The following is a 21,842-nucleotide window of genomic DNA, read 5'->3' as shown; positions in this document are numbered from 1 at the left end:
AAATGAAAAGGTCTGGGTATATAGCTCAGTGAGATAACCCTGAATTCAATCCCCATCACAGAAAAAAATAAAACCCACCTTATAATGTGCCTTGTAATTTCCTAAAATTAAAAAAAAAATCATGAAAAAAGCAATTATCCTCCAAATAAATTTTTCATATAAACTCAGATTTATATACCAACACACATTTATGAAGCTACCAGTTGTACTAATGATTTTATTTGTCTATTGGTTTTGCCATTAAAATTAAAATGCAAAATGAGGGGACTAGGGGTGCAGTTCTGTAGTACAGAGCTTGTTTAGTATAGGTGAAGTGAAGGAGAGAGAGAGAGAGAAAGAGAGAGACAGAGACAGACAGACAGACAGGCAGACAGACAGAAGACAGATAGACAGACAGAGACACAGAGAGAGAAACACAGAGAAGGAGGTGAAGGAGGTGGTGGAGGAAAATAAGCAGGAGGAGGAGGGAGGAAAAAGAAGAAAGGAAAAGGAGGAGGAGTTGAGGAAAGAAGGAAGAAGGAGAAGGAGATGGAGGGAAAAGGAGGAGGGGGAAGGGATGGGATAGGAGGAGGGAGGAAGAAGAGAACAGAAAAGGAGAAGAGAGAAGAGAAGAAGGCCAGAGAGGAGAGGCAAGGAGGGAAGGAAGAACAGCTAAATTATGAAATTGTGAGCATAGTAAGAGCTTGGTGAACCGGGTCTGGTGGCGCACACCTTAACCCCAGCACTTGATAGGCTAGGCAGGAGGATCACTGCCATTTCAAGGATAGCCTGGGCTACACAGTGAGCTCAAGGCCAGCCTGTCACCACACCCCACCCTCCTCCAAAGAAAAGAAATAAAGAAAAGGGTTGGGGCCAGAGAATGATTCAAGCCATCCGTCTCTATGGACTGCTCTCGCCATTCAGCTAGAATATCCGTGTTTGACGCTTTCTTCACAGGTTTGTCCACTGTCTGCATTTAGACCATCTCTTCCTTCAACGCTGACATCAGAGCCTTTATTGCCTTTCCTTGGGATGGCTTCTTGGGGTCTGGACACAACTGAGGGGGATGTACGAGGAGCAGCCTTCACGAACAGACACAAGGATAGTCCAAGCCTGAGAGGATTGTGTGTTCCATCAGTTTAATCTAAAACACCAGTGTCAGAAAGGAAATGTGCCTCATTTGGTGATGTAGAAGAAGTACGAAGGAGGCAACAGGCACACCAGATGCAAGCACATGTGGTAAGTGAAGAGATACTAAAACTGAAGGAAAATTTCAGTGGGCCAGTTTTTCCAGAAGCAGTTAAGACTAAACCGTGTCTCCCTCCAGTTGTAAGTATATTCTATATTTGTTTTCCTTCATTTTAATGGTTTAGCCATCATTTGCATATACTCAGGAAAATTCTTAGCTAGTATTTTATCATATTTTTTTTTCCAGTTTGGGGACTGACCCCAGGAGCACTGAACCATGTCCCCAGATGTCCCCAGGTCTTCACCTTTTTGTTTGTCTCGAGACAGCGTATAACTAACTTGCTCAAATTGGCCTCTAACTTGGATTCTTGCGGGTCAGCCTTCCAGGCGGCTGGGGTTACAGGCAGGGGCTACCCCATGTGGCTTACTATTTCATTCTATTTAGGGTGCTATCTTTCATCATCACAAGATACGGTCCTTGTTATACCATTATTTCTAGTTCATACGGAAAGAATAAAACTCAAAGCTTTCTCTGGCCTCAGTGTTACATACACCCTTTGTAGGGCTTCTGGAGTTTACTTCCGGAGAGGACTTAGTCTGTGCAAATAATGGAATGAAATGAAGCCCGCACTCAATATCCTGTGGCTGCTATGCATGGTGCCTTGAGCTCTCTCCAAAGTAGGTGTCCCCATTGTTCAGGGCTGGAAGCAAAAGCTGATCCTCCTCACTGCTCATCTTTCTCTGTGTTGTCATTCATTAAAAGCATCCTCTGCTAAGTGATTTCCTTAGAAACAACCGTGTTTCCACTCATAGCCAGCATAACCATACTGACTTGCCACACAATTTCTCTTGTGTAAACCCTTTCCCCATTCAGCCTGCTTCCCATGGAGCTGGGTGCAAACCACCGCTGCCCCAGTTCAGGTGTCCTTCCCCTTCCCCTCCCTGGCATCTTCTGCTTGCTAACACTCAGTGATGGGGCCATAGAGTACAGTCACCCCTCAGAGTGTATGTGGAATTGGTTCCCTATGGATACCAAGACCTGGGCGCAATTAGTGAAGGGCTTGCTGTCTCTGCACACAACCTATGTGCATCCTCTCATATATTCTATACTCCCTGTAAATTACTTATAATATGTAGGGCAATGTAAGTGTGGTGTAGAGGCCGGTGGAGCCACAGGCTTCTCACTGGTAATTAGTGACAGGGTGGGAACGAGGGTGCAGACCTCCTGACCTCTGGCCTGTGTTGCTTTCTTTATCACTGGATTGTTTCACCCAAAGAAAAGCCTGTGCTTTGAGCTTGTGTACTAGCTCTCAAACTAGAGGCCTTTAGTAAGGTGTGAAGTCACCTGTGGCCGTCAGGGCTCCCTCACTCTGTTGGGTTCCACGGGGTTTGAAGCCAGCGGACTTGCAGTCGGAAGGCTCCAGACCTCCCTGTGCTTTCTGGAAGGTGGTAGCTCCTCTTGTCTATTTGGTCTGGAAGCTGCAGGCAAGATTACGTCACTTGTGCATTCTGCTTTCCGGGCCTGCCTTCCTGGGTGAGTGCTCATCCCCAGCTCTTCACTCCTCCCTTCCGTGTTCAAGGCTGCATCTCTGTCCCACCATTCCTTCTGTCCCGCACCGCACTCCACCTAGACTGCTCTATATTCCTTTCCAACTCCTTCATATTTTCTTTTCACCTCTAAAAGACATTCTAGTGATTAAAATCATAAGCAGCCAAAAAATAACACAATACTAACCTCCTCTATTCAGTCAAACCCTGGATCCACTTCCTGTACTCTGTTAACACCTGAATTCTACTTTGAATCACCCTGGTGACTTTGTTCCACGTTAGCACATGGTATGCAAATCCCATTATTTGTTAAGCAACAGGACAGTGTTCCATTATTTTTCTTAGGTATTTTTATAATCTCTCCACTAGTAACAGATATGTGTATTGCTTCTAGGCTTTTGCTATTATAAACAACCCATACTCTGACCTCATCTGCCACAAATGTGCCCTGCCCAGATCACTATTAAACTGGTTTTTTCTTGTCTGCTGTAGATCATGGAGCTGAAAACATAGGTGATAATAAACTAGCTACTAAATTAACCCTTACCATTGTGTTAACAGATATGGTACTAATGACAGCTCCTAACTTTTCAGGAAGAACCTGTCCATTTTAAGGACTGCTCAGATACAAGTTCTTTCAACATTCCACTCCCTTCTCTTTTTTATGCTTTTTGAAGTAGGAGGACTATAGGCCATAATAGAAGTGACGTGCTTCAGTGACATGTACATTTCAAGTAGAAGAAGTTTTATGAAAATCAAAAGGCCAATAAATGAGATATTTTGCATTGATGTTGCTACATCCTCAGAAATAGTGCAGAGTGGCTCTCTCCTTGGCTAATCCCAGGTGAATAGTGTAATCCTAGCTTTAGCCTGGAACATCAACCTGTCTGCTATTCAGGTCTCCTCCCCATGTGGACAGAGCTGCCCATACCTACAGCAGAAAGGAGAATACAGCAGCAGAATACCCCACGCCACACATACAAATCCACTGCATATCTAAATGAGGCAAGCAAGCAATAAAGCTTTTAGCGGGAAGCTGGAAGAAGGTGTTGCCAAACCTGAGTTGAGTAAAGATTTCCTTAAGCTGGAAATAAAAATACTAGCTATAAAAACATTAATTGTACTAATTAAATGAGGCTTTTATACATTGAAATCATTGCTATGAGAGTTAAAAGATAAGACCATACGAGAAAAACACTGTCAATTCAGGCTGAGTACCCTTATCCAAAAATTCTCAGGAACAGAAATATTCTCAATTTCAGATATTTTCAGATTTTAGAATTTTGCATCTAGGTAATGAAATATTTGGTAATTGGAACATATGTATAAACACAAACTTTACTTATTCTTCATATAGACCTTATACACATAGCATGAACACACTTTTATATAATAGCTTTAAATAATTTCATTCATTAAACAAAATTTCATGGTATGAGAATTTCAACTTGTGGCATGACACTGGCATTCAAAATGCTTTTGGTTGGTGCATTTTGGAGTTTCGGGTAGGGACAGTCAGGCTGTATAACTATTCAGTCATTACTAAAACTTCTCTGACTTATAGCCACAATATATAAAGAACTTCTACAAGTCTCTAAGAGATAGACCATCCAACAGAAAGAATGAACAGAAGATGTTAATAGGCACTATGCCTAACGGGATATATAATAACCAACAAGCAAGTGAAAAGGAGCTACACAAGTTATCAATGAAATGCAAATTAAAACTAATGCGATGCTGTTTGCATACACCAAAAAGGCTAAACTGAAAAGAACAATCAATATCAAGTGCTGATAAGGTTGTGTGACCAACTGGAACTCTCTCATACTTTGGTGGGAGTGTAAATTGGTATAACCACACTGGAAGCTTGATATATCTCCCAAACCTATCCGTGAGTCTATCATAGTAATTCTGCTCACATGTATATTCACCAGAAATGCATGCATATGTCTGCCAAGACATAAACAAGTATACAACAGTGGCATTCTTGGTTATATCTCCTAACCAGAAACCACTGAAATGTCCATCAGTAGCAGACTGGATTCATAAATTGTAATACATTTATAAAAAGGAATATTATACAGCAATAAACATGAAGAGCCACACAACTTGGATGAATTTCTCAAATATAATATCCAGTAAAAAAAAAAAAAGTAGGCATAAAAAGTTACATTACTGTAAAAGTCCGGTTTCATTTCTCTCCTTCCAGAAGGCAGTATATAAAATTCAAAACCAGGCCAAACTCATGTAGGTGTTAGAAATCAGGAAGTTACTCAATTGCTTTGTGAGGTAGGTTAAGATTAGGAGGAATGGAAAAGCTTCCAGGGTTGTTTGTGGCCTATTGCCCTATTTCCTGATCTGAGAGCTCATTACATTCATTTGTTTACTTTGTGACAATGTATCAATTATATGTTTGGAATTTATGCATTTTCATATTGCATTCAAAAGCATACATTTAAATAAAAGGTTTAAGCCAGTCTCAGCTCAGGGGTAGACCCCTTGCCCAGCAGGCACAGGCTGGGGAAATCTCTTTTTGCCTATTTAACTAAAATGCCCCAAGTTATTGCTAGTCAGTGCTGCTAGAAAGCATGCATGCAGGGTAAAGGAAGGCAGAGTGGCAACTTGAGGCAACTGATCCCAGTGACTTCGATTCTGTTCCTGGCAACTCCTGTCACACACAGCGGCCTCAGAGAGGTTGACGGCACAGCAGTCTGCTTGAGCAGCCATAACCAAGTATCTTACATTGGGTGTCTGAGTGACAGACATTTTCACATTCCTGGATGCTGGGAGTCCAAGGTCAGAGCACACGCATGGCTCGCTGTGCTGAGAGCTCTCCTCCTGGCTTCAGATGGCCGCCTTCTGCTTGTGTTTTCACAGGAAACGGGGGGGCCGGGAGGGCTTTCTCTTCCTCTTCCTGTAACGTCACAGTTCTTTCAGATTGGGATTAGGACCCTCCCCATATCACCTCCCTTAAGCTTAATTACCTCCTAAAAGCTCCATCCAGATACAGTCGTGTGGGGAGTGAGGCTTCAACATCTTAATCTCGGTGAGCCATGTTTCAGCTCACAGAAGATGTCCATGTGTCCCATAGACTGCGTATGTTATGACTTTTAACAGTCCGGATCTCCCTACACACCAGCAGGACACACTCCTACTTACAGCTTTCTTTACTCACTTTGTAGGATATTTCCGTTCCTTTGCTAATATTCCCTTTTCTCAACAAAACTGGGTCTTCTTGAGTACATTTCTGCATACTTTTGTTGTATTTTCTCTAATGTACTATTTCTGTTCTTAGCATCATACTTTACATAGAGAGATTCTTAATCAATGTATGTTTCATACTGGAGTTGTGGAAGTGTTTACACCGTTTACTCTTCTACTTTTATTTGCATGCTTTAATTAAAAACAGGAGGTTCGCATTCTCTTCAACCTTTTTCAGAAATTAGAGAGGAAGCATGGAGAGGGCTTTGTAGGGATGCTGGCAATGTTTTATTTCTTGACCTGGATGGAAATTATACAATGATGTCACTTTCCTGTATATACTTCATCAATCACCACAATTATTATTTGCACACCATTATATGTCATATACTGACTGCAACACATGACATGTAACATTTGTATGACATGTATACATACTGTATATCATATTTATAATATGCTATGTTGGTATGAGTTTTTATAAACAGTTATGCTCACATATTACTTGTTGGGGTGAAAATTAGTACAATGTCCTTCAGAAGAATTTGGACCAAGTTATGAAAATTGAAAAGATGTTTATGCTTTGCCTGAGTCATGGCTGGTGGAGAAATGAGCCATGATAGCATGTGAAAACATAGCTTCCAGATCCTCCATTGCAGTACTTTTTATAATAATAAATTTTAAAAACAGAAGAAAGAATTCAAAAATTGCATATTGTACAACGGGCTATTATTCGGCAGCTAGTTAGATCTGTATCCTAGAAGGATCTTCAGGTTGAAAAGCACACAAATGCCCTATTTGTGATTAAATACATGCACTTAAACTTTGCATGCTGTTCACAGAGAACCTCTAGAAGGAACCCAGGACACTGGTAAAGTGAATTCTCCTTTGAAGAGGGATAAAAGTCAATTTATTTTTCACTGTGTACTCGGCCTGATGAACACTGTAAATTTTATATATACATGTAACATATTCAGAAAAATAGATTCGTTTTGCTTCTGTCTTCACTCTTATACAGGGCCTCACTGGGCACTGCACAATGGAGAAGTTCATCTTTATGGTCTCATAGCAGCCTCCAAATCTATCCCATGGAGCTAAGGTCAGACTCCTCCTCCATGATATTGAGCAAAGCAGTTAGGTCACTCTTCTGCCAGTGACCTTATTAATTGAGTTTAGATCACATGAGAATCTGAACACATTTTTAAAATTCAAAGTCCCTTTGCCCTTTTTGGTTTCTCTCCCCCTGGAAGGCAGGGAGAGCGTGAAAGGCAAGTGTTCCATTTGTCTTTAGTCAGATTTACAAGTGCAGTAACCTGGTTGTCAAACTGGAAGGAAAGGGAACCTTGGGAGACATGAATTGAATTGCAAAGAGGGAAATAAGTTCAGTGTCATATGTGCCCCAGATTTGTGACAAGCAGACTTTAAGAAGTGAGATCGTATCTCAATGGTTTAAGCATCCTGAGTGTTTGGGGGTTTTCAAAAACAAACAAACAAGCAAACAAACAAGAAAATCCACAACACTATGACCAAAAGTAAGGCAGAAAGAAGCACTTTGAAGAATCCAGGCCTCTTTCCCAAATATTCTAGTGTCACCTGCAAGAGACGGAAGGGAGCACAAGGGCAGGAGAGAGGTGTGGGCACACATCACGGCTAGCAGCAGCAAGACTGAGTGAAATACAGGTGCCCAGAATTTGCACTGACAATTTGTACAGATGTTGTGACAGTGGCATTCAGGGCCAAGAAAGGCTTGAATTCAATGTCATTATTTGTTAGGCCAATACAGAGACCCAAACTAGAATTCAGCGATGATGTCATCCAGACAATTTGTTTTAGTATGATATGCCTCCGGCAGGGTCTGGGCTTACACTCCATCTCTCCTTCTGGTCTGCTTTCCACTTTGGCTCCTCAAAGGCCTGGACGCTAGCCCGCTGTGGTGGTACACTTCTGAGCTCGGCACCCCGGGAGTCTGAAGCCGTCACGAATCTGAGCCCAATCTAGGCAACTGAGCAACTTGGTGAGACCCTGACTCAAAATAAAACATACTGGGAAAGGTCGTACTTGTAGTTCAGGGCCAAGGCCCTGAGTTCAATCCCCACTATAGGGTCGCGGTGGGAGGTCGCAAGGCTCTGGAGCAGACCTGCATATGACTGCGCACATGCCTCAGCTTTCTCATCTGTACAGTGAGGACAGTATCTATGTCCTGTTGCGAGAATTAAAAGGCAATTCCAAGAGGGTCTGGAACGGAGGAGACCTTACATAAGTGCTAGCCATAATACTGATTATTGTTACTTCCAATGTCTGCATCTATCAGAGGGAGTTTTTAAGTGGCAAGAGCCGCACCACCACGGAAGGAAACCGTATGTCAACACTTGTAGGGTGTTGTGGCACATGAGGTCCCTTCCTCCAAGAGAGAGCTGCCCAGCATACTGGGCTGATGGCAGTGGGAGATCCCTGAGGCAGGTGACTACAAACCAAGGTCACCATTGATACCGAATGCAGATTTCGGTGCCCATTGAAGGCAGGGCCGAGAAGACCTCCAGGGGCCCTGCTAACTCTGAAAAGCACTGACTCCTTGCCCTTCTAGACCAGCAGCTCCATGGGCAGGCATGTTGCCTGATTCTTTTCCTGGCTTCACCTTGAAGTGGCTTCACCTGGGAATCTTTTGCGCACCAGGGTATGTGAAAGGACAAGCTCTGGGGTCACAGCCAAGACTTCTCCTCAAGTTGGAGTGGATCTGAAAATGGCAACGGACAAGGGAACGATTTCTCCAAGTGCTAACAAGATTGGGCACATTGCAAGCCTTACGCCAGCGGAGTGGGGGAACCTATCAGTCAACACTGTCCCCTACCGCTGAGGCTGTCACAAAGGCAGGTTGACAAGGCAGGGTCAGGATGCCCCGCCTGGCCGAGTCGCAGGGCGGGACGGACCGCACGCAGCGCTCGGCGGGCGACCGTAGTGCCCCCCCCCCCGCGGGGTGCTTCTAGGGCCTTTGATCTTTCCCAGGGAGCTGGCAAGGACCGCGCTTCCCTTTTAGTTTATTCCTCTCGGTTTATTTATCGCATCCGCTCTCTCCTCTTGCTTGCTTAGAGGTCAGAGCGCCGGCGCGCAAAGGAACCAGCGTCCCGGCTCTCCCTCCCAGCAGAGCTGTGAAGCCGGCCAGGGGCGCACGTTCCCGAGTCCAGGAGCAACGAAGCAGGGGAGGGAGAGGAGTCTTCCCTGGCCTGGAAGTCAAGCCTGGACCTGGGTCCCGGAATCCCCCGCTTCAGCTGGCTTTCTCTGTCGTCTCCCAGACACCAGGGTACCCCAGGGTTCCGCGGCGTCCCCACCCCGGAACTCAAGTTGCACTCTTCTGAGGGGCCGCGCGGGGACCGCGCTCTCCCGCGTCAGGCCCCCTAATCTCCACCCGGCCTTTCCGACAGAGTGGCCCAGCCTCAGCTCTCCATCTGGGCTTCTTAAGTCCCATTTATCTTCTTAGCACCTCGGCCGGGTCCTCCCCCCGCCCCCAAGCGCAAATCACAGCCCCACGCTCCCCCCTCTCCCCACCCCCTGCATCAGGGGAGAGCGCCCGCCCGACCCGCGGGTGCGACCCTGCAGGTGCCCAAGAAATCCCTGAACTTGGTGGAAGCGACCTCGCGGGGCGAGACCAGAGGAGGATCCCGCCGGGGAGGGGAGGCGTCCTAAGAGCCGAGTGTCAGGGCAGCGGCACCGGGTTTCCAGTGGCTGAAGTTGGTCCTTCCCGGGCCCCCAAAATAGGTCACCAGCTGGGAAGGGCTGAGTTGAGGGTTGCTGGACGTGTTGTGGGGCGGGTTGACTGCTTCCGAGGTGGGCAAGAGTGAACGGTGGCAGGCCTGCCCCTCTCCCTTCCATCGGATTGTAATTCCATCCCCGGGCGGTCGGGCCGCCCGCCCTGCGCAGCCGGGCCGTCCCTCCCCTCGGCCTCCGCCCCCTCCTGCAAAGCCCTGCCGCGCGAAGCCGGCTTCACTCCTGCACTCGACCTCCCTCCTGGCTGCTGGCTCCGGGTGGTTCCTGCTCCAGTCCCCTCCGCCCTCCACCTCCTCACCCAAGCCACGGGAGTCGCGGGTCCGCGCCCCTCACGTCCCCCAGGACACCCTCTTCCCCAGTGCGCCCGAGACTTGGAGAAACTTTGCAGGCACAGCGGTGACATGGATTTAATCCGAGGCATCTTGCTCCGGCTCTTTCTCCTGGCTCCCAGCCTCCGTCCTGGCGCTGCGCCGTTCCCAGCTGCTCTCCGTTCCCAGCCGCCAGGTAAAGCACTCGGCCGGCCCCGGGGCACCACGCCCCGAGCGCCCCAGTTCTGGTCCTTGGTCAGGCGCAAAGCGGACAGCGCAACACCCCTCGGTCCCCTAACCGGCGCCAGTATCACTGGCTTCAGCTCTGCCCACAGCTCAGCAGAGACTAGAACTTCTCCCTCCCCCAGCGCAGCGGTTCCGGGGATATTTGTTTGTTAAAAGAAACGATCTATTTTCCAGCCCTGGAGAGGTGGTGGGCTCTACTTCTGACCACAGAGAGCTGAGTTGGAGCAGGCATCGCACTGTCTCAATGCCAGAGGATTGTGACTGTGCGCAGGAGTTCAACAGCTCCTCCGGGTCTCTAAACATCTTATTGAATTCATATTGCCGAGAGCCCAGCCATTTCCTGTTGAGTGTCGGGAGGTTGCCCGGAGTCCCCCTGCCTGCCCACGCTCTCCGTAGGGATGTGGGATCCGTTAAGATCCTCTTCCAGCCTGAGGCCCTTAATGCTGAAAGAGAACCCACTGGGTTATTTTGATTGTGTTTTGAACTTGTCTTTGCTCGGCTGTTTAAACAAAAATGTGTGGTTGTAGGCTATTACAAAGGCTTGGCAATACTTGAAACACAGTAACTTGCATTGTCTCTACTTCTATAGGTAATAAGTCTGCATTTCTATTTACTTTGATTTGGCTCGTGTTATGAGATTATTCAAAATAAGACGTTCCAAACAATAAGTCCTAAGCATTGTTTCTCGATAATGATTTTTACTCTTCTTTGCTAGGAACATATTTAGAATTCTGAAAAAAAAAAATCTGTTTCTTTCTTAGCTTAGTTTGTGAGGGTGTCTTATGGGATTAATTATATCCTATGAACAATGGAAAACAATAAAACTGAGTCCAGTCTGCAAAACCTTACAGAAAGCGCAGTTCATCTTCGCAAATGTTTCTGCAAGAAATCAGCAAGCCAGGGAAATTTTTATCGGAGGGCAAAGAAAATCATCTCAGCAGGTTCGCATTTGTCTGCTTAAATATTTAGCTATTTCACTTAAAATAGCTAAACTGTGACTTGTGGCCATTCAGCCCTGGGAGAAATCCTCAGTCTCAGGTTGTGTCTATTGTTGCCTGTGCAATTGCTACCTGATAAGAACCACACTTAGGAGCCGTCCCATTTCCACACCATTCAATTCATTTTAGAGGTAACAGGAACAGTCCAAGGTAGTGTTTTATTAAATTGTTTCTCCTCTTGCATGCCGACATGCCTATGTTTAAGATTTCAATAAAGGGCTTCATTTGAACTTTACTGCTTAAGAGAACCACATTATGATCAACTGCATTTTGGAAGTTTCTTCACTTAAAGCCATCTAGTCACAAGTGTTGGGCAACACACAGATGTGTCCATAATTCTTAAGCCTAAGAAGTGTGTGCAGTGTCTTTAAAGGATAGCTTTCAACCCATCTCAGCAGAATTTTTCAGTACTTTACGAAATCCTGCAGTATAAAATTGCTCATACAGTTCACCTAACTTGTATATTTATTTTGCAGTTCTTTTCTTAAACATGTTCTTTGCCTGGTTCATTGAGGGTCTCATTCTTAAATTCATGCCATGAGTATGTCATGTTGGCTTCTGGTTTTATTTGAGATACAGAGTTTTGATAGTGGCAACTCTACATTTTAAATATTAAAAAAAAAACATCACAGTTGAGGTAAAAGGCATGTTTAAACTACTTTCAGCCAAGACAAGTTTTTTTTTATTACTTTATAATTTCATCCAGACATTGAATTTCAGGTTGGAAAGCAACTCATATTAAAATGACAGCTACTTCATAAACTTCAGGAGAAATTTTCCTCCTGGGCTCATTTACATCCCTTGGAAAGACTAGTTTTTGATCCGGAAAATTGGTCCAGATTAAAAAGTGAATGTGCCCTGCTTGGCTCTGTTGCGAACAGCAATGAGCTAATTTATAATCTTCCCCAGACGCGGGCGAATCCTGCTAGTATCCATTTGGGAGCATCTTTCTACCTTGTTTCCTCCATAGAAATGAGTTTATGTGCACTGCTTTGAAGATAGCGTGGCCTGGTGCAGGCATCCAGGGAAACCCTGTTTTGTTTGGATAGCTCTCCCTGTCTCCTCATGCCCCTAAATCTAATTCTCATAAGTACAGTGTTGTTGAAGTCTTGGATTCAAATCTACCTGAAAATTCCCCATCTCCAACTACCTCTTGAGAGAAAAAAGCCAAAAAGCAGGTAACACTTCAGAGATGATCACCCTTCACCCACTTGGAGAGAGCTCATTTTCTGGCACTGAGTAAAGAAACTTACTGCGTTTACTAAGAGTCACAAGAAGTGGCAGTTTTCAAATGAAATTAAAATGTATACTAATAACTGATGATAATTAAGTCTTTGCTACACTATTCTGAGAACTTGACTCCTACTGATTTCTTTAATCAACACCAATACCCCCATGAGAAAATAGGTACTATTATTATCCCTGTTCTCTGAAGGAAACACTGTGGCTCAGAGAGATTAAATATCTCACAACTAGTCTGCTTAAGAGAACCACATTATGATCAACTGCATTCTGGAAGTTTCTTCACTTAAAACCATCTAGTCACGGGGCCAGGAGATGGCTCAGTGGAATAAGCGCTTCTCTGGCAAGCACAAGGGCCTGAGTTCAATCCCCAGTTCTGAGAAAAAAAACAACACAAAAAACTCTAGTCACAAGTGTTGGGCAATGCACAGGTGTGTCTATAATTCTTAGGCCTCACACAACTAGTGTGAGGCCAAGGCCTTCCCAACTAGTGGGTAGGGGAATAAGAACTTAGGCTCTGATATTCAGGACCTGAACTGAGTCCATAGTAGCCCTCTTCACGGAGGGCTGTCTTGTAAGATGCCTTCCTCTAGGCTAGTGAGCCTCAGGGCTCTGGGGGCCAGGTGAGGAGATATCCTTGGTGTGGGCAGGAGCTGTTTGCTCACAGGATACACCTAGGCCTCCAGACAGGGGGGTGTGAGTGGTACCCACGTTGGAAATCACTGTGTATTAACCGGAACCGTAACAACCAAGCATGTTGCCTTATAGAGCAATGACGAACTACTTGCTTTCTCTTGACCTGTGAGGGCCAAGAAGTACACTAGAGTGCTCCAGAGCAGAAATGCCTGCCTCTGAAGAGTATTTGGGAGGGCAGGGGGCCTGCAAGTCTTCTACAGCATCTTCATGGTATCTGTTTCACTAGGTTTCCATGTATGGAAACACAATTTGTAGGAAAGCTTATTCCCTTATTCCCTTTGTAGAAAATCTACTCCCTCTGAGTTTTTGGTAACCAGTGATCTAAGTCTGTATTACTTTGCCTCTTCCTGTTCCATTTTATTACTTAGTGTAGCAGTGTGTTGTTGTACATACTGGTAGTTTCTTTTTTACTGCTCAATACTAGCCCATTGTATAGATCATAGCTCAACGCTGTTTATTTAGTCAAAACTTTTGAGTTGTTTGCAGTTTCAGGCTATTATGGAACTGGGTGGATATGATGTCATTTCTCTTGCTAAATAGTAGGAGTGAGATTGCTATATGGAGTGTACGTGGAACTTTATAAGAGATCGAACTGTTTTCTAGATTGGTTGTACCATTTTGTGTTCTTCCTATGGCAATTCTTAAAAGTTTTGGTTGCTCCAAATCCTCTGTGGAATTTGGTATAGTTGAGACATTTTTATGCTTGTTAGGTGCATGATAATATTTTCTCAGTGTTTTAATTTGCATTTCTTTAATTACTAGTGATATCAAACCTTTTTTCATGTATATATTTGTTATGTGACTCTCTCCTTTGTTGTTGAAACGATTATTCAAATCTTTTGCTGATTTTTTAAAAAAATTGTAGTGTTTATTTTCTTATCATTGAGTTTTGAAGGGTTTTTGGCATATTCTGAACTCAGGTACTTTATCAGATATTTGTTTCATAACTATCAACTTCCAGTTATGTGGGTGGCCTTTTTATTTTGTTAATGGTGCCTTTCAAAAAAGAGAAGATTTAAATTTTGATAAAGCCAATTTATCACTTATTAAATCACTCATGCTTTTTAAAAACGTTTAATTCATGCTTACACAGATATTCCTCTATGTTTTATTTTAGAAGATTTACAGGTGTCTTTTTATTTTAGGTTTATGATTTATGTGGGTTATTGTTTGCATAGTGTATGACATAGAAGCCAAGGTTTGCCTTCCTCTGTATGGGTGAACTGGCTTCATTTGATAAGCACTCATTTTTGTGGTAAGAGGCTTAGAAAAGCTTGTGGGAACTCCGTCCACACCGTCTAGTAGCATCCAGGCCTGCTTCTGTCTTCATATAGTAGGTGGTATGGAGAGACCTGCCTTCTCTCTACAAGGTTCTGGCACTGTTTTCTTCTTTTTTTTCAGGTTGATCCTGCTAGCCATATTTGAAGATGCTGCCAAGTGCTGAGGCTAGTGGTAGGGCACTGAGAGTTGGGGGCTTGCTGAATTAAAGGCTAGTGCTTCCCTCTAGTCCTGTAACCCGGGTGGCACTCTATTTAGACAAAGCTCATGGCATCGCTTAACACTGTGGCACAGATAGAGGGGAAGAAGAATGCATATAGGTCCTACCTTTCTTCCTACCTCGCCAGTTTGCCAGGGGTCCCAAGATCAATAGGTCAAATTGAGTTCAGAGTTCAAGATTTTCTCTGGAAGATCTGAGAGGTATACATTTATCCTGAGGGAGATACGCCCTTTTAATATTTTTCTTTTTACTTCTCCAGCATTTCTCCAGCCACATAACTGGGCTAAAAATATAGATCTAGAGAAACTCTGAAAGAAATACCAAAAGGCTAGAGTTCGCTTGTGTGCAGTGTACCTTGTTGGATGATGGTGGAGAATACATGCACTTCTAGGTTGTTTCCGCAGCTGCTGATACAAGGCTAAATGTCAGAGGCCGAGGGTCAGCAGTCATTCTGCCCCACTTCTCCAAAGTTACCCTAGTCAGCATGTGCTATTGTTTGTGTATGAATGTCCCCCCAAAGCCACATGAGGTCATGGGGGACAGGCAGACTTTTCAGAGTTGTGTGATTCTACAGTTTTGATTGAGTCATTGTCGAAGGCTAGGATTAAGGGTATGAGTGCTATACTCAGTCTAGGGCAGGTGGCTTGCATGCAATGTAAGGGACAGAAGTGCCTGGTCTCCCCTCTCATTGCTTTTTCTAGCTTCCACTGCCGTGAAGAGCTGCCCCTCTCCCATACCACCTAGCCTTGGAGCCAGCTGATCATGGACTGAAAGCTGTGCAAACTGTGAGCCAAACAGATCTTTCCTCCCTTAACTTTGGGTGTTCAGTGTCCTGTCTCAGCAAGGAGAGAAAAGAAACTAAGAAAACATGGAGTTCACATGAGACTTATCGCTTTGGTACTTGAAGCTCTCACCAAGCTCTCTTTCCAAAGCATGTAATTTGGGAAAATTGTCTGCTCTGGGTGTCCCTTCCTGTCGCTTCTGGCCAACTGTATTTCATTATGGTGCTGATGAAGATTGTCTTGTAGTTTTGGAAAAACTGGAGTTCACAAAGGTCACCAGTGGACATATATATATATATATATATATATATATATATATATATATAAACACAGGGATGATATAGGTATCACCATGATATTGATACTGACCAATGCATATTATATATTATAGTATATATTATGTATTATATAGATATAGGTAGAGACAGAGATATATGTACATATCTTTCTATGTCATCTCTCATCTCAGTAAAGAAGCATTTCTCTTCTCTCCCTCCCTCCTTCCGCCCTTCCTTCCCTCCCTTATCTAACTCTCCCTCTTTCTTTCTTTTTCCTGTGATTCTCTGTGAGAGAAGGGGACACCAGAGTCAAAGTCAGGAGTCATCATAATTTAATACAAGGTAGCACTTACTTTTTAGAGTTCTTTCTCCAGGAAGAGCCACTTGGCCAGAAAAGAACCGAGTGGTCATTTTTGCTTTTGTTTTCTTAGCCAGAGCTCACAGCTTTAATAATCATAGAATTCTTTTGGGAATAGATGCCCATCTGTTCATGGGTTAATATAGCCCCACAGCATCCAGTGACTGAGCTAGAACTGTGAAAGCCAGGGGCCCAAGTGTCTCAGGCACATGGTTGTCCTGTGGATATCTTGTGTTCCCAGGCCACACTCACGAGGCAAGCAGGTCCTAAGTTTTTCCCACCTGACAGCAAAAATCCTTTTGGACCAGTCAAGATCCCTGCCTGTAGTCTAGGTCCCTGCCCAGCAAGCTGCACATAGTATTAGCAAACCTGCTGTTTCAGGGATAGAGAAAGTGAGAAAGGAGAGATCCTGAGTGACTGCTTGTAGGGAAACCCCCCAGTTCATCTTTGATTTCATCTGTTATGAACCTGCGTTTTGAAGAAGGACCGAAAGGGAACATAATGGCTTTGGCCTCCTGAAATGAGCTGCCAGGTTATTTGCCTCGTTGCAAGTAGTCTGTCAAAAGAGGGACTCAAGTGGGAAAAAATAAAATCTCTGCTAGGAGAGGGTGCACTTTCCAGAGCTGACTCTGAGCAGGACTCAGGCCCTGGGGGATGAGAAATTTTAGCGCATCCCAGGCACCTATCTTTTCAAGAACTTTGGGCATCTTGATACTGGAGTCTCACACTCTACTCTTGGAGAACTTGGCCTGCTCCTCCTTTCCCTTCCTTGCACATCTTTCCTAGGTCCCCTGGCTCCACCACAGCCTCTTGCTCCTCCATACCAAACTGCACCTTCTGGCAACAGCCTACTACTTGGGTAACTTTAAGGCATCACACAGCCCTGTGTTTAGACACTAGGTGGCACTTGCAGAGGTTGGGTTCTGGCCTCATAATCTTATTAGTACCCTAATGACACCTTTTCTGGGCCAGATCCTCCTCCTTACCCTCTTTCCCCTCATGTTAATGAGTGATGCCTGTGCAAATGAGGGGCTATCTGGCATTATCAGAAAGCCATGCCAGGCAGATGACAAGTCCCTACCCTGTAGCTACCCTACCCTGCAAAGCTACTTCCTGCAGCCTTTAAGGCAGGTTATTTTGGGCTGAGCAGAAGGATCTGTGTGGGAATACACAATTTGATACTCAGGAATGTTTGGTTCCTGCTCTGGCACTGTCTCATACCAGTTACCTGGTGAAAGCTTTAGCTTCCTCATCTGTAAATATAGGTTAATTAGAGAACCTTTATAGGTTGGCTCAAAGGGTTAAGAAAGAGAAGCATTACATGTTCCAAGACATTGAGCAGAATGAGGAGATGAAAGTTTGAAGACAGTATTGATGAATTTGTCTTATTTTTTCCCCAGATGTCTGAAGGAATAAACAGAAATTTATGATTTCATATACTTTTAACCTTTCCCATACATGCTAATGTATGATTTGCATGAGTTAATTTGTATTGAACTGTAAAATTTTTTCAGATAAAATTAACTTGTAAATTAGAGAGACTCTTAATCCTAATGGTCATGTTCATTGGATTAAGCAATGCTCAGGAGATTAGTAAAGCACACCCCTGGGTGTGTCTGAGTAGGTCATGGAGGCATGCCCTTGACCTTGGGTACCATCTCTGCCTCTTGCCCTTTCCTGTTTGGCACTGTTGCCCTGATGTTTCCTTGCTGCATGAGCTGAGCATCTTTGCCTCACCACCTGCTTCTTCTATGATGCTTCTGCCTCAGAGCCAACTAACCATGGACTGAACCCCCAAGTCAGTGACCCAAATTAAATTTCTCTTCATTAAGTTGTGGGTGTTGGATATTGTGTCTCCTCAACAACAGGGACCCATAGAATCAGAAGACCTCTCTGGTCAAGTATATGCCTTGGTTTTTAACTTAGAAAAAGAATCTGCCAAGTATGTGGTTTTCCTAGAAAGAATCACATTTGCAAAATAGCAAACCTCAGAGTTGTGGACAGCATTTGGTAACTGACTTGGGCAAAGTTTGGTAGGATGTAGTGGTGGTGGCTGCAGTGGGCAACTGTTCTTGAAAGAAAATGATCCAGACCAATCTGTGACTGGGAAGGAGCGAAAGTGGACAAGAAGTTACAGAGCTAAGAGATACCCTTGGCCGTGCTCACTGATCAGAGGAATTAAGTAATTTCTGAGCTACTACCAGTGATGTAAAAAGACAGAGCCCACTCAGTGTGCTTGCTGCTCACGACTCTTCTCTTTCTTCAGCTCTAAAGACCCCCCCCCACTTACATCTAGATACTTATTTAAAGAATGAAACTAAATGAAACAGGTGACTTCTTTGGAAGAGCTGAAGTGCTGCAGAAAGACAAGCAATCACAGGATGAGCATCCCCATTCCAAAAATGAAACCCAGTATGTTCACAAATCTACAACACTTTTAGCACTGATGTGATACCACAAGTAAAAACTGCACAGCTGACTCTCTATGTGTAAAGCTTTGTTTCATGCACAAAATTATCTAAAATGTTGTAAAAACATACTTCCAGGCTATGTGTCGGATTGATTTTCATTCCCAGGATATCTCATTATATATGCAAATATTCCAAAATTTGAAACAATATCTAAACAATTTCTGGTCCTTTTTTTCAGATAAAGGATATTGAACCTCTATTACCTATCAAGAATTAGACTTGTCTTAGCCAACCAGATGGACAAGATTATTCTTCTTGAGTCTGATCTCATTTCCTAGTCTTTCTACTCCCCTAAAGACTCTTGACTTTCTTTCTTTGTCTGACTCTGCAAATCCTGAACCATTTAAATTTTAACAATTGCATTTGCTGACGGGGCACCTAAATATCCTGAATCAGACTTAATGCAGTGTTAATGCTATTTATTTTTCTTAGTGCAATATGTTTATATTAGCCATTTAACAGTTTACATTTTGCAAAAGGCGTTGTACAGGCACTTTTCTGTAACATCTGGGCAGTTGGAAACATAATACTTAAATATAACCTGCATTTACAGCCTTTCTTGGACAGATGGCTAATTTTATTGATCTAATCTTATGCCTAGGAATAAGTCTTGTGATTCTTTGCTCGTAATTCTTGGAGTGAGCAGAGAAATAAATAAAATGGATGATGGCTGTGAATTAGGTGCCTGTTATATTGACTGTGATTTAGTTTTTAAATACTTACACATAAACAGTGGTTGGGTGAAAATCACTTTAATCTCTGACCTAGGGGAGCTTAGTTAATGCTTGAAGTAATCCAGGCTAGAAGGCCTGAGTCTGGCATAAGAGTTCACAACTATTTTCATCTCTTGGTGACTGTGCCATACCAGTCGTTATATATTTGAAATTTTACTTCTGCTCAAGGTAGAAATAAATACTTTAGGGCTAGTCAGTTATCACTTGAAGAACTTTACTATGAAATCAACTCTTAAAGGTAGCGGCAAAAATAGGTTGAAATTCACAAGGGTTTGTTAATTGACATGAAGTATGTTAGATGCAATATTTTCATTAGTAAAATGCATTATTACTTAAAAAGATTGATCTGTCTCTCTACTTTTGCATGGGCGCCGTAGAAATTCAGCACCTGTGTTTTCATCATGTAACAGCAGATTCGTCAGAATGCCCCTCTAAATGGCATGCTGATCTGCCATTGGAGTATTGATACGTCTGCTTCAGATCCTTGAGTTAATTAGGGTGATTAACCATACCTGCTGTAATGAAGTACTCCAAATTTTGGTGGCTTTATCCACAGTTTAGTTTTCATTTATTTGAAGCCTAAACTAATTAATTCTGGTTGGCAGCTCTTTTGGGCCACTCTGCTCCAGCTGGTGGCCTGAACACCCTAGTTATCCTATCTTTAATAACCTCTGTCTCTTAGTACTGCCATCTTGAAATGGGACTCCAAGATGGCAGGGAAAGGGAAAGGAAGTTTATATGAAAGATTTTATGCACCAGACCAGACCAGAGCATGGTCACTTGGACCCAGTCTAACTTTAAAGATGCTGAGAAATGTACTTTAGCTATACATGCACAAAGGCAATGAACAGGGTGTGGTAGATTACCTCAGGTGTACTGCCTTGGAGTTCCCAAAAGGACAAAAATGAGATGTGGCTAAATTTTTTTTTCAAAGTTTTATTGATAAACAGATAGCAATGAGACAGTTTCAAATCAAATCGGAAGTACAGTTTCAACAAATAATACACTGCATATATTCTTCTTAGTGGTTAATTGCTGTACAAGATGCGGACTTGTGATCCTATTTACAAACACCATTAGAAGAAATCATTGTATTCATTAAGAGAATGTAACTATATATCTATCCCAACCACTTTGAATACACAGATACAAAATGGACATTCATCGGTATACCCCATTTTTTCTAAGTTCCGTTATTGAATATTATAGGTGTGTAAACTCAGCAAAATATTCTAAAAGAGTCCAGTAGCCCATAATAGCATTGGGTCTTCTGTTTAACTGGCAATGTCAGAAATTGTTGACCTGAGACGTTTTGTGTCTTTTTGCCCATGAGTATTTGTAGATGTGGCAGAATGTGGCCTGGGATTTGCATTCACTACAGTGTACAACTTCACTGAAAAGCAAATAGCTACTGTATTAGCTTGTTTCCTGTTACTATAACACAGTATTTGAGGCTGGATCTTATAAGTAAAAGAGATTTATTTCGGCTCAGGGTTTTGGTTCAAGTTTTGGCATGTTTATGCTTGGTGGAACTACTACACTTTTGAAAGCCCTTTGAGAGAAACTACTTAATTTGACTTCGTACTCCATGTCCCACTGGGAAGTCAGGGTAGGTGACTTAGCAAAGTGTAAACAGGCACAGCCTGGACCCACACCTAGGCTGACTGACCCCCTAGCTCTTACTGTTTCCCGTCATGCCAGAGGGGCCTGTGCAATGAATAGGCAAGGTAGTGGAGAGGCTCTTCACAGTCTGCCTGAGTCTAATTCCGCAGCCAACAAGGACCTCACCAATATGACATGCTTCTCCTCCGGGCTCACTTGGAGAGCTCTGTGCACTTCTTGGGATGCTCTGTGGAAAGGTCCAAGATTGCTTTCCATCTTGCTCCTGGTATTGGCATACAGGGAATGTGCTACTTTTACAAAACCCCTTATGGCTGTGGAGCTGTTCCCAACTGAGAAGCAGCTGTAGTAGCTGCAGGATATTCCCTGAATCCTCCCAGATATCTCTTATAGAAGACTCTTTTGAGGTCTTAGGGACCACCCAGCTGTTTCAGTCTGGCTTTGAAGCTTTCCATTCCGCCACTGTTTAGCCATCTTATTTGGTAGCAAATGACATTTTCTTGTTGCACATTTCAAGCTTTATCATTCAAGTCTCAAGGCTTTCTGTTCATTTCTCAAACATCTCTTTCATGTGCTGGGAGTTTCTAATTGGTATAGTTGAATAAACCATTAGGTTTGAAAAAAGCATCCATTCGGTAGCTATTTTAAAGTAACTGAAAAGCTTCAGTTACAACCTCCATATAGAACACACATGCCCTCAGCTTTGCAGTATTTCTGAACCTATGGTGCTCATGCCCAGCCAGATGTTTGTTATCACTGAAAGCTGGAAAAGATTTGCCATCATTGGCTTAGGGGAATTGTAATAAGATTCCAGCCAGATAGACTTGGGTTTGAATTCTAGCTTCAGAATTTATTGCTGTCTGATCCCAGACATAATGCTTTCTCTCTCTCTCTCTCTCTCTCTCTCTCTCTCTCTCTCTCTCTCTCTCTCTC

The 21,842-nt window shown here is 43.5% G+C and overlaps 1 protein-coding gene across 3 annotated transcripts in view; it reads left to right on the top strand.

The window, feature by feature from the left end:
* The first annotated feature begins 9,913 nt into the window (after window positions 1–9,913).
* Egflam (EGF like, fibronectin type III and laminin G domains) overlaps window positions 9,914–21,842 on the top strand; it is a 237,431-nt gene continuing 225,502 nt past the window's right edge. For all 3 annotated transcript variants that reach the window (XM_023711909.1, XM_023711904.1, XM_023711910.1), the window contains exon 1: window positions 9,914–10,182. In XM_023711909.1, the coding sequence (XP_023567677.1) occupies window positions 10,080–10,182 (103 nt within the window). In that variant the 5' untranslated portion in view covers window positions 9,914–10,079. The remainder of the gene's footprint in view (window positions 10,183–21,842) is intronic.

Source organism: Octodon degus, unplaced genomic scaffold (genome assembly GCF_000260255.1).
Source record: "Octodon degus isolate 3935 unplaced genomic scaffold, OctDeg1.0 scaffold00002, whole genome shotgun sequence".
Taxonomy (NCBI): Eukaryota; Metazoa; Chordata; class Mammalia; order Rodentia; family Octodontidae; genus Octodon; species Octodon degus.
This window is presented reverse-complemented; position numbering and strand designations above follow the sequence as displayed.